This window comes from Diabrotica undecimpunctata, chromosome 8 (assembly GCF_040954645.1).
Source record: "Diabrotica undecimpunctata isolate CICGRU chromosome 8, icDiaUnde3, whole genome shotgun sequence".
Classification (NCBI taxonomy): Eukaryota; Metazoa; Arthropoda; class Insecta; order Coleoptera; family Chrysomelidae; genus Diabrotica; species Diabrotica undecimpunctata.
Window position 1 is genome coordinate 111,989,842 of NC_092810.1, and position 15,328 is coordinate 112,005,169.

The 15,328-nt window shown below is 33.5% G+C and overlaps 1 protein-coding gene across 7 annotated transcripts in view; it reads left to right on the forward strand.

Annotated features, from left to right (window-relative positions):
• Positions 1-15,328, forward strand: part of mtd (TLD domain-containing protein mustard) — a 916,705-nt gene that overhangs the window by 767,589 nt on the left and 133,788 nt on the right. For all 7 annotated transcript variants that reach the window (XM_072540745.1, XM_072540746.1, XM_072540756.1 and 4 more), the window contains one exon: positions 10,430-10,662. In XM_072540745.1, the coding sequence (XP_072396846.1) occupies positions 10,430-10,662 (233 nt within the window). The remainder of the gene's footprint in view (positions 1-10,429; positions 10,663-15,328) is intronic.

Here is a 15,328-nt window from a genome sequence, read left to right on the forward strand (position 1 = left end):
GCAAGCCATTTTAAACAAGGTAGTCGCAGCTAGTGAAGATAAAGGGTTAACAATGAACGTCAAGAAGACGAAATTCATGATTATTTCAAAAAACAAAGATTTAATGCAAACCTGTACGTGTACATTCACAATAACGAAATCGAACGGGTGCACAAATATAAATATTTGGGAACAAGCGTTAATAACAACAATGACATCACAGAAGAAATAAAAACTAGAATTGGAAAGGCTCGAGCTGCTTTTGTTAATATGAAGGACATTCTGGGAAGTCGTGACATTAACTTAAACCTGAAAATGAGATTGGTTAGATGCTACATTTTCTCGATACTGCTGTACGGAGTAGAGACTTGAACTTTAAACAAGAGCAATACCGATAAACTAGAGGCCTTCGAAATGTGGATATACAGAAGAATTTTGAAAATACCTTGGACAGACAAAATAACAAATAGTGTAGTTCTTCGAAGAATGAACAAAGAACGGGAGCTGTTGATCACCAACAAGAGAAGAAAGTTGGAATATCTTGGTCATGTGATGAGAGGGAAAAAGTACCGATTGCTCCAGTTAATTATCCAAGGAAAGATTCAGAGCAAACAAAGCGTGGGGAGACGACGTATATCTTGGCTGCGCAATTTAAGAGACTGGTTCCAGTGCACATCTAACCAATTATTTAGAGCAACAGCTTCAAAGATACGAATAGCAATGGTGATTGCCAAACTCCGTAGCGGAGAGGGCACTTGAAGAAGAAGAAGAAATAGAGAGAACCTAGAGTACTGAAATTTAGGTTAACGATAGAAATTCGGTAAAGGCTTCATTACAATCAAGAGTTTTGTCGGGTCCTTCATTACTCTGTTATATCGTTTTTTTTTAAATACACGTTTAAATGTTTGTTTAGACAAATTGTTGACATAATTTTGTCGTTGGAAGAATGACCGGTATGACCGGTTTCAAATGAACTAGTTGATCTTCTCCGTTTGTATGTCGCGAAGGCACTGCCAAAAGGAGTTGTAGGTCATACTGCAATTAGGTTGAAACATAACCAAACGACGAATTGACTGTAGGAATCTAACTGCAAATTCAGGACCGGAATCGGACTTCTCTCGGTATGCTACGGCTAAGGCACATAGTCAGCATTACGGCTTTCATATGGAAATGAACTCAATGATTTGTAACACAGTACATAGCTTAGGTTCGCTTGCCATTATGCTAATTTCAGTACTGATTTCAGTACTAAAAATATTAGTTAGTTGCGCGAGTCGATTTAATATGAAAGATGTGTGTTTTTCTTTGCAATTTACACCTTACCAAATTAGTCCTCTACCAATTTTGTAATGATAACCTAACAGTGATGTTTGATTTATGATTAGAGTAAACAAAACATACAGGTAAATACTGACTGAAAAAGAAGATACAATTATGTGCAGTATCTTTAATTGTAATAATGATGCTAGTAATAAGGAAAAAATCATACGAAGAAGGTTAGGCAAAGGAATATTAAATATGCTGAATGAAAAATTATTAGTAGAAGACGCTTTCACATATAAAAACTTTTTACAAATGGATAATAATATTTTGTTTAAAATATTGTTGCGGATAGTTGAGAATAACCTTACTTTTAATTAATATATCATCATTTTTAGTACTAAAAATTTGAACATGCTCTAGTTTTTCGTACTGAATCGGCGCACGCATCTAATTTGTAGATACAGTATTTTTAGTACTAAATTCAGTACAGAATTTAGCATAATGGCAAGCGGACCTTAAACTGAAGCGTCGATTAACTTTTATTTCCAGCAATATGATTATTGATTAGATTGATCCCATGCTTCTATATTATTACTAATATATCTGATCATCTAACTAATTTTTTCTAGTAGCAAACATTGAAATTATATATTGGTATAATTTTTGAAGACAACGCAGTCTAAAAAGTAAGATTGTTTTAATATTAATGTATTCATTTGTATTTGTATATTCGTCCAAATTATATTATTTCGAATTGGTACAATTTAATTTGTTTGGTTGGGTGTTATATAATTGTTCAGCTACTCTAAACCTGGTTTAAACTTCAGAAATGCTCCAAAGATGACCGAAATAGTTCTTTTTTTATTTATGTGTAGTACCGTGTGTACTTTTAGCACAATACATTTAAGAATGCTAGGAAACTTCAGCTTATACTGCATAAAAAACTATCCACTTAGTCAAACTGTCACAACTGATCAAAAATATTGTCAACTTTGTAAACTTATATGAATCTTGTCAATTTCATGACTTACAAGATCCCACATTTTTTTAGAGAAATATCACTATGACATCACTAGATAGATGAATATATGTCATTGTTGGCCTCTAGACATCAATATTCTTAATTATATATCATATTTAAAATATTGTGCAATATATGTTTACAGTTAAAGATATTTTGATATTATCGGACAATCTGGGAAATATTGCGTCGGGTATGGACGATATTGTGTAATACTGATTAAGTTTTGTTGTGATAATTATATAACAACATTAAAATTTGACTACAAAGGGCAAAACCACATAGCACAAAAACATATTTTAGATTGCATTAAGGTCTTAATTGTAGTATTTTCAAAAATACCAACAAAAGTACATTTGTATGCCAACGGAAAAATACTAGAAGAGGTAAGTTCCATAAAATATTTGGGAGCAAACATCAATAGCCAGTGTAACCAAAAAAAAAAACATCCTATCAAGAATCGAACAAGCGAGGAAAACACTCATGAACATGAAACATTTTTTACAAAGTTGGACAATGGACTCTGAAACAGAAAAAAGAATAGATGCCTTTGAAATGTATATATACAGACGTATGCTGAGAATTCCATTGATACAAAAAGTTCCCAACGATTCGGCGCAGGAGTAAACAAAAAGAATGACGCAGCATAATCGAAGAGAGAAAAATACAATACTTGGGTCATGTGTTGACAGGCGAAAGATATGAATTACGCCAAATCATATTGGAAGGTAAAGTGCAGGGCAAAAGATCAGTTGGAAGACGCCAGAACTCGTGGCTGAAAGACTTGAGGAGATGGTTTGACCGCTCATCCACAGAAATATTTCGTGCAGCAGTTTCCAAAGCTACAATAGCCATTTGGATCGCCAACCTTCGAAAGGAGACGGCGCAATAAGAAGAAGGTCTTAATGAGTCTCTCTTAGAACAAAGATGGCTCTTTGTGAGTCTTTGCCACATTTAATATTGCCTTCTACTCTGGCCGGTCTTGTGCCACTATTTCTCATCGTTTCACTTCCATTTTCCCCAGATCCTCTCTGAATGAGCCTCTCCATCTTTTTCTAGACCATCATATAGCTCTTTTCCCATCTGATCTTTCTCAAAAAAACATTATTTATAGGTCCGCTGTCTTTACCCTGTAGATCACCACATGTTCCTTTCCGAACAGACTATCTAATTCTTTGTTGTATTAATTCGTTTGGCACACTATCTCTGCAAGGGCAGAAGATACAAATCTGAAGCAAACCCCCGTGAAGGGTTTTGCGTTCCCACACCAGTTATATATTAATTTCTTTTTTTTTTGTTTGTGTTCTTTTGATTATCAAGATTAATCGTTAAAATCTCATCTTTAAATTTCAGGTATAATTGATATCAGTAATTACCATCTAATCGTAGAATGTTTTAAAATTAGTTTTTATTACATTGTAATTGTTTAAATTCCTTCATTTAACTGGATTGCTATTTCTCCGCTAATTTAATTTAACACATACATCTTGTTATGAGCTTAATTTTTTTATATTTTCCCCATTTTCTACACAATTTGTTATCAATTTTCCCTTAAAGTTAATGAACTTTATTCCCTTTATTAAGTCTTTAACTCATTATAGTAACTCTTGCACTCGTGTTTCTTTTAGATAGTTTGGGATAAGTTTACATTGATAACATTCTTAAACCCGCTACATATTTCTTCAAGACATTATAGTTTGAGTGTAGCAAGGTATACTTCTTTAAAATACTTGTAAGGTGTTTGTCACTTGTTATAACAACGACAATATATCTGTTTAATTTGCTTTGAGGTTCTGTAGACAAATTTTTGATTATATTTCAATTTATTATGGGTTGTTGTGAACCTTATCCGTCTTTGTTCATCTTTTCACTATTGTCGATCCAATCGAATTGAACTCATTGGACAAATGCATGTAAATTTGACACCCTGTTAGCTTTTATTGAAGCGAATATTTATGTCACATGTTCCACTACCATAAACTCCTCTTAAAATATCTTTGGTGACATATCAATAAGTTTGTCGACTCGGTAGCCCAACAGGCTAGCAGCGCTTAGTTCGTTGTAAAATGGTTTAATGGTAGTTGTTTCAAGCCATGTTATGGCCACAATTTTTTGAAACTTAGCCATATAAAATTTTCGATTTGTAACTTTGAAGTAGATTCGCTAGTAGATCGATTCGGTCAGATATAGAATCTCATGTCTCGGTGAAACTCATTTATCGTATCCTACAAGCGAAGGGTCTACATAGTCTGTAGCGTTGCTATATTATTAAATTAAAGTGTCTCGAGTATTTAGTACTAGGACCGAATGTTGGTTCAGTTTCTTTTTTTCTTTTCTTTTTAATTTGGTAAAAAAGAAATACATCATAATGAGACAAATCATATAGGAATAGCGACAACATGGAATGTGACATCTCTGATCGGCAAGGAAAATAGAAACTACAGAAGAAATGAAAAAAATGGATGTACTTCTTCTTCTTGTAGTTCCTTCTCCTATCGGAGGTTGGCTATCATCACAGCTATCCGTACCTTATTGGCGGCTGCTCTAAAAAAATCTACTGAGCTGCAACTATACCACTCTCTTAGGTTTCTCAGCCAGGAAATTCTTCGTCTTCCTATGGATCTTTTACCCTTGATTTTACCTTGCATTATGAGCCTTAATATCTCATATTTCGCACCTCTGGTAATGTGGCTTAAATAGATGTACAAATGGATGTACATCCTAAATGGATGTACAAATAATGGGAATAAGCGAAACAAAAAACATTGGAAGGGGACACATCAATATCAACGAGAAATATAGGCTATACTATTCCGGAGTACCGCAGGGACACAGAGCAAAAGAAGGAGTACGTATATTAGTGACTAAAAGAATAGAATCAAGTATAACAAACTACGAAGCAGTATCATCTAGAATTAATTCCAAGCCCAAATAGAATTATAAGACAAGATAGGAATAATACAAATATACGGATCAACAGAAGGTAATGAAGAAGAAACAATGGTAGAATTCTACAACGAACTCCAAAATGCATTAGACAAATTAAGAGAGACAAGAGAAAAATAATAATCTTAGGAGATTGGAATTCAATAGTAGGTAAGGACGTTAATAGGGGATAAGGATGTATTAGACAATATGGGGAAGAATCATTAAATAGAAATGGAACTAAAATTCTAGAATTCTGCCAAACGAATAACCTGATAATAGCAAACACATTCAGTGAACAAACTATTGAAGACAAATATACATTTGTGGTTGAAGAGAGAAATGCGAAAAGCTTAATCGATTGTATAGTCTACGAGAAACCTAGAACAAAACATACAAAACGTCTTAAAGGAAAAGGAACCAGAACTGTCCACACAACACAGGATGGTCACTGCGAAACTGGAAGATGAAAAAATGGAGGAGGTCGAAAAAGAAGAAGAGATACAGCAAAGCCAAATAAACCCAGAACAAATAGCTAGGGTATGGAAAGAATATTATGAGAAAAAATTTCATATCGAAGTAATAAATGAAAACAATGCAATAAATGAAGGCGAAGAAACATAGAGCTAGAGCAAATAAGTAGTGAAGAAGTACTAGATGGATTATCAAATATAAAAGTAATTGGTAAGGCAAGTAGAGGTGATGAAATTGAACCGGAAATAATAAAATACATGGAAGAAGAAGGAATAACCTGGTAATGGAAAATATGTAAAGAGGCGCGGGAAAAACAAACAATTCCTAAAAACTGACAGAACAACATCATCGTGACAATATACAAAAAAGGAGAACATGTAAACTGCGACAACTATAGAGCAATATGTCTGTCATCGGTATGCTTTAAAATATATATGAAAATAATAGAGAAGAGACTAAGACAAGAAGTAGAAATAGAACTGGGAGAAGAACAAGCATTATTAGGCCAGGAAGACAGACAAATGACAACATATATATCGTTAGGAACTTAATAGAAAGAAACATAGACACGAGAGAAAACTAGTATTAGCATTAATAGACCTAAGAACAGCATTTGACACGGTAGAAAGACAAAAATATAGGGAAATGCTTGAGGAAAATAAATGTACCAAACACATTGATAAAAATTATAGAAAGTACAAAGAGGTAAAAGGAAGAGTAGAAATAACAGGGGAAAGATCGGAAGAATTTAATTGGAAGTGAGGTATTAAACAAGGAGCTAGTCTCAGCCCTTTGCTATTCATAATAGTAATGAACGAATTGATAATAAATACTAGAGTAGCACTAAAAGCAGATTCCGAGAATAAAATGCAGAAACTAATGGATATATGGGTAGAACAAATAGAAGAACTAAAAATGGAAATTAACAAGGAAGAAAGCAAGATAATGAAAATCAGCGGCAAAGAAGGTAAGAAAGATAATGAAACAAAGATAAAATGCAGGTTTGGAAATAGTCTCAACCTATAAATACCTGGGAAGTATAATTACTAACGACGGAAAAATAGACTGGGATTTAACAAATAGAGGAAGGAAATCAAACAAGTTATACTATGCGTTAGCCCCAATATTGAGAAAAAGAGAACTTACACGAGAGGGAAGGATAAAAATATATAACACAATGAAATGTCCAGAAAACTGGACAATTCTGGAAAAACATAAGAACAGGATAAATGCAATAGAGATGAGATATCTAAGAAGAATAGTTGGAAAGACGAAATGATATAGATTAAGCAATGAGACTATTAGGAGATGGACCGACCAAGAACCAATAAGAAATAAAATAGCAAAGAGACAAATGAACTGGTATGAGGTATGATGAGGATGTAACCCAACAGAATTACAAGATTGCAAGTCCATGAAGCAAATAACGTCGTAAAAAGAAAAAGAGGCAGGCCAAGAAAAAATGGATACAGCAAGTAGTAGAGGCGGCAAAAGTTAAACAAGAATTACTCGAGGAATTGAAAATAGTGGCAGAGAATAGAAAAGAATAGAAGAGATGGGTGAATAGAAATTAAAATAGCTAGCCCAAATCCGACGCCCTGATAGGGTAAAAGGAAGGGGAGAAAGAAAGAAAGAAAGAAAGAAAGGAATTTGGTCTTCCTGTTATGACTTATTGAAGTCTGTTTTTAGAGGAAATTAAATAATATTGTGACTTTTTAATTAAACTCTCCATAAATACATATGATCAAGTGAAATATAGTACAATTAATCATTACCAAGAGAAATTGAAGGCTAGGTTGATGAAACTGATTAATACTATGCAAAAATCTATTTGTATAATTAATAAAGTATTATTTATAATAAATACATATAATGTGCATATAAAAAGTATCGTGATTCGTTAATCGGGATTCTACATTATGTTGTTTGCATACAAAAAGTTAATAATTATATAAACAGTGGATTGCATAATTAACTGGAAATTTTTTGTTCAGTTACTTATTATTCAAGTCTAAATTGAAAATATGAACAATGATACTGTAATCCATTGTGTTATATGCAGATCTATACATGTCTTTTAAAGGGGAATGCGCATACATTAGGGGCCTACAGGAGTCACTGATTTTTAGTGTTTTTAGTGTTTAGTGTTAGAGTTTTTTTATGTGTTGTTATAATTTTCGACTTAACTTACGGTCTGTTATACACCAGTTGCAATAATTAACTAGATTTTAGTTGTAACTTAATTGACGTGACTGGGGAATGCCCAATGACTTTTTTCTACATGTTATTAACGTTGTCAACAGAACCGCTTATGACGTCCGGATCAGCTTGGTTAGAATCTCATCACTAAGGCACTTGCTTGAGTTGTAGCTATCTATTTGGTAATTTCACTCTTATAAGCTCTTCTTCTTTTTAATTCTTAATAAGCAAAACTGCTTATTCATTTTCGGGTATTTTCTAAACTGTCACACCAGCGTTTTAAAGGTCGCCCAATGCTTCTTCTCCCTATAGCGATTTCTTTCGAGATATTGGTACTGTTGTGTTGTACGTCATTCTATCAGAATATTTTCTTATCATATATAATTTGGAAACTATTCTTATTAGTATTTGCGTCTTTGTTTGTATCTATTAATAATTTTCTTCTGCTTATGTCGGCCTTTGTTTCTGAAGTGTACGACAGCATAGTATGCGGCACGTGAGTCTGGGAAAATTTCTCGGACCGTGGAAAAAAGCAGCATCCTTTGATGTACCGCAAGGTAATTACAGATGAGACAGGGGAGCGTGGGAACTTTCTTATCAGCGGCATCTTTTGATGTGTCGCCAGGTGTGGCTCGTCGCCTGGTAGGCAGGTGTGCGTGGAAACTTTCTTATCGGCGCCATCCTTTGATGTTTACCGCTGCCCCGCCCCTCCAATGGGAACGAACCACTGACGTCACAAGATGGTGGCACAGAAACAATGCCAACAATTCTTCTTTTCCGTCTGTCAACTCTTTTTCTTCTTTCACGCTATAAGTACCAAACGCCAGTTCGTAGAGTGACGTATGAGATTTCGTTAGAAAGGGAAAAAATGGGGTTGAATTTCGTATACGGTGTGTGTATTGCAGCATGCCAAAAAGGCCGTGATGATGTGATTGTTGAACGCCTTAACGTACAGAGTTGTGCGGTATGTCACTTGATAGGGTTTAACTAATACAATGCAACTACGTAAAAAACTTTAAGATGAAGGCTGTTCTTCTTCTTTCACGCAGCAACACCTAAACTTTGTATCACAGAGAGACGTACAATAGCTCGTTGTAAAGAAGACTAGGTATGCAACACAATGATGTATCAAAACAAAGATGGCGATCGCTCTTCTACTTCTTTCACGCGACAAATGTCAAATGGCTCATCATACAGTGACGAACTATGATGCCTAAGAGAAGAGGGAGGACTAAGCCCAACGTCCACTGCTCAACACAAGCCCACAATGTTCACTGTTCTATATAGATCTCCCATTATTTTATCTTTAAGCAATTTTTGATCAACCTCGTATATATTAGCAGTATCCGTACATCACAATTAAAAGGATAAGTGCCACATACTCTGGTCACGACTCGGTGGCTTATTGCTGCACAATATCACAATAAGATACTTAATTTATTCATAAATAAACTCTATGATAAGGAATTGTAAAATTAGTTACTAGTGATGGTTTAACAACACACAACCAGAGAAACTTAATATTTTTGAGTTTTTTTGATGACATAGCTAATAATAAGCCGGATCAGCACTTTGAACATTTCCAAATAGATACTTAATTAAGATTTAAACATATGTAATGCTTTTCTATAAAACCCTTTATAAAAAGTTTCATTTATTTATCAACAATTCATAACCTGGAAAAGCTCGGAAAATTTTACAAAAGTATTGTTTTGTTTGTTACAGAGAAGATTTAGTGTGTGTTTAGACTTGAATGTTAAGTTTGAATAGATTTTGTTATTAAAATAATTATGTCTCTGGTTTTGGCGTATTATCTTTAGGTTATATAACATTTATAATAATATTGAAATATAAACTGCTATTGAAAAAATATTTTACTACTCCAATTTTCTTTATATTTGCATTTGTCACATTTCTAACTTTCTAAAATTAACAATTTATTCACTCTGCAAATTATGAATTGGCTAGCTATGTTTAAGTAACTTGCTTTAAATTAGATTAACATGCCCTCTTGGTGGCACAGATAAAATGGACACAGCAATTATAAGTTTAATACTTGGAAATGGTTAAAACAAACGTGAAAATACTGAACCAGTACTAAGCTTTCTGTTTCTAATTTTTTTATGTTAAATGTAAAATTTAAAATTTGATGGCCAATCACAATATGAATACAGAGTAAAATACCATGATTTATGACAATATAATAAAAATATATTATTTATAATTGTAAGATCGTGTAATATTTCATTATCGCTAACCATGATTCCGGGAGATTGGTTTGGTATCGAGATTTTTTAAGATATCTTTGACGTATACGCACTTCGGATATATTTAAATGATGATATTAAGAATCATTTGGCGTCTTCTGTATATGACATGCATTCCCCGATATGCGCATTCCCCAAAAGTACAGTCCATTATAATTTATATATCCTGATCAATTTGTTACCGACTGCTTAATAAATGTAAAAATGTAGTATTTGTAAGCCTATTTTTCTTAGAGATTGCAAAAAGTGCACCAAACTGAATTTACCGTTTTAAACAATGCTCGTATCGCTTCTCTTGCAGAATTGATCCCGAGGCCGGCAAGATCTTGTGACGACCCTCCGTTATATTTGCGATTGAGAATGGGCAAACCACTCAACAAAGTTATACCCAGGTCTACGCCCCTGATGTCTTACGGAAAGAAGAAAATGAGACCCGAATACTGGTTCAGCGTCCCGAAGAATAGAATAGATGAACTTTACAAATTCATACAGGGATGGGTGCCTCATCTGTATGGTGAATTGGATGAAGAAAAGGTAAGTGTTTATTAGTAGATGATTACAAACTTTTTAATTAAAATATTGTACATATAAAACATAAAACATAAAAGTTATGACATATTTTTTTTATTAATTGTATATCTATGCATGCCTAATAATAATGGTTTCATTATACTGGAATATCTCCCACAAATTTACTGAGATTTTCTTTTACATGATGTTATAGAAATATTCACAAAAATTCGCTGTTTCATGTTCTTTAGGAGGCTATTGTGAATGACACCAGGGGATAATACGTTTCGTCTGGGTACTATGCCATCTATAACAAATCAATCTAGTTTTAGACTCTAATGTTGCTTCTCCACCATCACCAGTGTTCAATATTTTATTTGCTAAACTAAAGTTCTTTATTAATTGAATATGGCGAAGGTGCGACATTGGATCTCATCTCATGTCATCATTTGCTTTTCACCAACGCTATGTCCACAAATGTCTTCAAGAGTTTTATCTTCAACATTTTTATTTTCCGTCGGTCTATTTTATTTACAATCTATAGTTGTATGCTTAAAGAAGCACCGGATCTCTAGTTTTTTATTGATTTAATAAAATATTTTTTATATTTCGTCAAATAGTCTCGGGATTACTATTGTTAAAAAAAAAAAAAAAAGAAATTTGTGAGAGTTTTATAATTTATATTTAGGTGTGAGCTAGTAATAAGAGTAAATTATCGTATTTTGAAGATAAAAATTATATATTTTTTTCATATGTCACTATCCTCACACATTTCTTCGTCCGAAGTTTGTTGACCTCCACAGTTATCTTTTCGACCCCGACTCATTCGTTTGAATTTTTTTTATATTTATATATTATGTTCTTAGTGTACGTCCATTTACATAGCACGTATTCTATCCATCTTTAAGTTTCGGCATTATAGAATAGGATAAAATCGTATTATAAATGTTTGTTTTTTTTTCTGTTTATGTCTTTGGGCTACCATATGCCGTTTATTATGTTTAGACCTTACGCTAAATTGTCATGTTATACAAAAATTATAACAGTTAAAAAGATCAGGCCCCACGTTGAGCGCCATTTGTGTTACGTTAGCAAAAAGTGATGTTTCGTGGTAATAAGCCGATCTTACACAGGAATATTACAAAGGTCTAGTTGCTCAGTAACGGTGCGTCATTAGGGTGGTTACGAATACGAATAACAAATAAATAACAGAAAGATAAAATTCATTACTATAAAAAAAGGAATATGCCGACATCAGTAATCTAATATTTAAATAAATTGCGGTCCTCTATCAAATCCGAAATAAGCGATTATTCAAAAAGTAAATTAATTATTAAATCATTCCTAAGGCGAAGACTTCCATGGTTTTATACAGAAGTGAAGAAAAAATACAAAGAAATGAAAAAAGCTTACCTGAAATACATTTAACCAAAACACAAGAGGAATACCACAATTACAAGACAACAAGAAACGAAACACGCGCAATTGCAAAAAAAATGTCACTGGGAACGCTATTCGAAAGAAATGGAACATGATTTTTATGGTCTGCAAAAGGAAATATGGCGCTTTAAACGAGGTCAAAGGTAAAGGAAGTAATCAAATAAAAACACATAGAAAAGGATACATGGATTGACTACCTAACAAAGCTCTATGCAGAGGAAGAACCAACGACGCTAGAACCGGAAATATCAGAAGTTACCACAAATGAAGATCTAAATATAAATATACAGGGAGTTCATAAAATACTTAAAATGCTGACGAACACGAAAGTAGGAGGTAAAGACGGGATACCAAACGAATTACTGGCGAAAAACAATAATTAATAAAATTATAAAACACAATAATATACCGGAAGAATGGAAAATGTGCGAACTAATTCTACTATTTAAAAAAGGAGTTTGACATATGAACAACAGGATTTTCGTAGTGGAAGATCGTGCACAGATGCAATATTCGTCATATAGCAAATTACTGAGAAATCACTAGAGTATAACAGACCAGCATTACTGTGTTTGATTTACTTAAAAGAAAGCATTTGACAGAGTAAGACTCAAAGATGTAATCCATCTTCTGGAAGTCATAATAGAATTAAACTTACAGAACCTATAGAAATAGGCAACGGAATAAGAAAGGGGAACTCATTGAACCCTATGCTCTTCAATTTAATCATGGATGAAATCATTAAAAGCGTTAACAAAGGAAGAGGGTATAGAATGGGGAACGAAGAAGTAAAAATACTCTGTTATGCAGACGACGCAATATTGATAGCCCAAGATGAAGATAGTCTGCAAAAACTGGTCCACAGATTTAACATAAGAGCAGAAGAATTTAATATGACAATCTAATCTCAGAAAGGTTGAGGTACTTCGTCGCATGTGTAAACAAATAGAATTACTAAGAATAATCAAAGAGAGGAAAATGCAATACTTCTGTCATGTGTTGAGAGGCGAAAGATATGAATTACTTCAAGTTATACTGGAAGGAAAAGTACAGGGCAAAAGATCAGTATGGAGACGCCAGAACTCGTGGCTGAAAGACCTGAGGAGATGGTTCGACCGCTCATCCGCAAAGATCTTTCGCGCAGCAGTTTCCAAAACTACAATTGCCATTTGGATCGCCAACCTTCGAAAGGAGACGGCGCAATGAGAAGAAGAAGAATCTCACAAAACTAAAATAATAGTAATCACCAAAGAACCAACCAGATGTAAGTAGAAATTGATTGCATCAGTATTGAAGCCGGCCATATTTATAAAGCCAGTGTAATAATGGCATATGCCTCATAAACAAGACCCTACACAGCCACAACACAAAGGCTACTGGAAACGGCAGAGATGATAGTACTGAGAAAGAGAAGTGAAGACATTAGAAGAAAATGTAACGTACAGTGTATAAACGAATGGACACTAAATAAAAAAAAAGAATGGAATAATCACATAAGCAGAATGGGGGAGACCCGTGTCGTCAAAATAGCAAGAGATAAGTTACCAATCGGCAGAAGAAGTATCGGACGACCGCGCAAAAGATAAAGTGACAACCTTCCATAAAGATATTAATCTGCCAATGAAAAAGCAGCATTGCTTATAAAGAGGAAGAAAAACAAGAACTTCTTGTTAATTCTCAGAGAAACTCCTCGTTTTTCACGTTTATCCTTTGGAACTCCACTAAACAAATAAATGTATTTTCCAATGACTTCTGATCCATTTCCTTTGCGTTTTGTTTGGGTGTATATCGATGTTCCATTTTTAAAATTCTTTGGTAACCTTTGCTACTTTCCGTATTTGTATATTCCATGTATGAATATTCTTCCGGGGATACATTTGTGTTTGCAAATCATTCTTAGTTTCTTTACGATTTTATATGTGGTAGGTTGCTCCATTCTAGTGCCATAACTTCCTCTTTCTACTACTAAAAGGTCTACACTTTTAGTGGTTCCTTTTCCTTCTAGACTATTGCAACTGAGTAATAAACTGCATTTCATATTCTCCTGTTGAGGCTGTTGACCAGTTGTGACCTGCTCCCCAGGTATGGACACTTACAGCCTGCCATCATCCAGGCCCACTGAATGCTAGTGTTACACCTCTATATTTTACCTTTTCGCTATTCGTTGGTTTATATTGGGTGTCCATTTTAAAGTATTTTCTGAACACATTTCAAATGATTTGTTTTTAAGTTTTTTTTAAATAATAAAAATGACCGTTTTTAAAAATGCATATTTTTCAATCAGTAGCGATTCCTCTGTATATCTTATTTAAATTATAAAGTTGAATATTGAAGAGGCCCAAATAGTTTCTCTGTCTAAAACAAGTTTATTATTTTATCGAATATATTAACGCTTTGTTCGTTTTTGCATTTGTTCTATTTTTGTTAATGACATATGTAAGATTAATATCCATAATCATCTATTATGTATTAGTAAACAGATATTTTACGTTGTAGTTATCGATGTCAATAAATATTACAGATATACAAGCACCTAGTGCAATAAGTACAGCTGTACATTTCTCCTGTTATGGTTGATTAACACATAAGTACGTCGACGGCTAAGTGACAAGATATTCTTGTTTATGAGTGTGCATTCCGAAGTAGCCTGTCAGTTACACAAAGTGAAATATGATGTTCATGAAATATGGATAAGTGCATAATACATAATTCAAAACGTGTAATGTTTTCAACTCCGACTTTGTTAACTAATTAGTAAATCTTAGTATATTTATTAGATTTAAAAGTTAAATATTAATATAAACCAATATTTTTCGGCGCTGTCATTTCCAACAAACAATTACATGCAAGAATGTCTTATACATTAATTTCCAAATATATACCTAGTCTTGCCATAAATATTAATACAAGGTATTTAACTAAAAAACTACTGAGTTGATTTGAAAAATTTTTGCACAATTTATTGCTAATATAATGAACTACAAACTACAAAAAAAGTAAAAATGGTCGCTATTTGCTTGAATACAGCGCGTATCTTGTGCAGATTATGCCCACTAAAAATAAACACAATTAGTAGTCAACTAGATTAGGGTCTGGGCTGGATGACGGCCAATGTTCACGTTCACTACTAATAAATTTGGGTATATGATTTTCAAGCCATTGTTAAGAGTCTTGTTGTGATATCTATGGTTTATTTTTTAATATGTGTGGTTTAGAATTTTCACTACATTTGTTAAAATGTCCCGCTGAT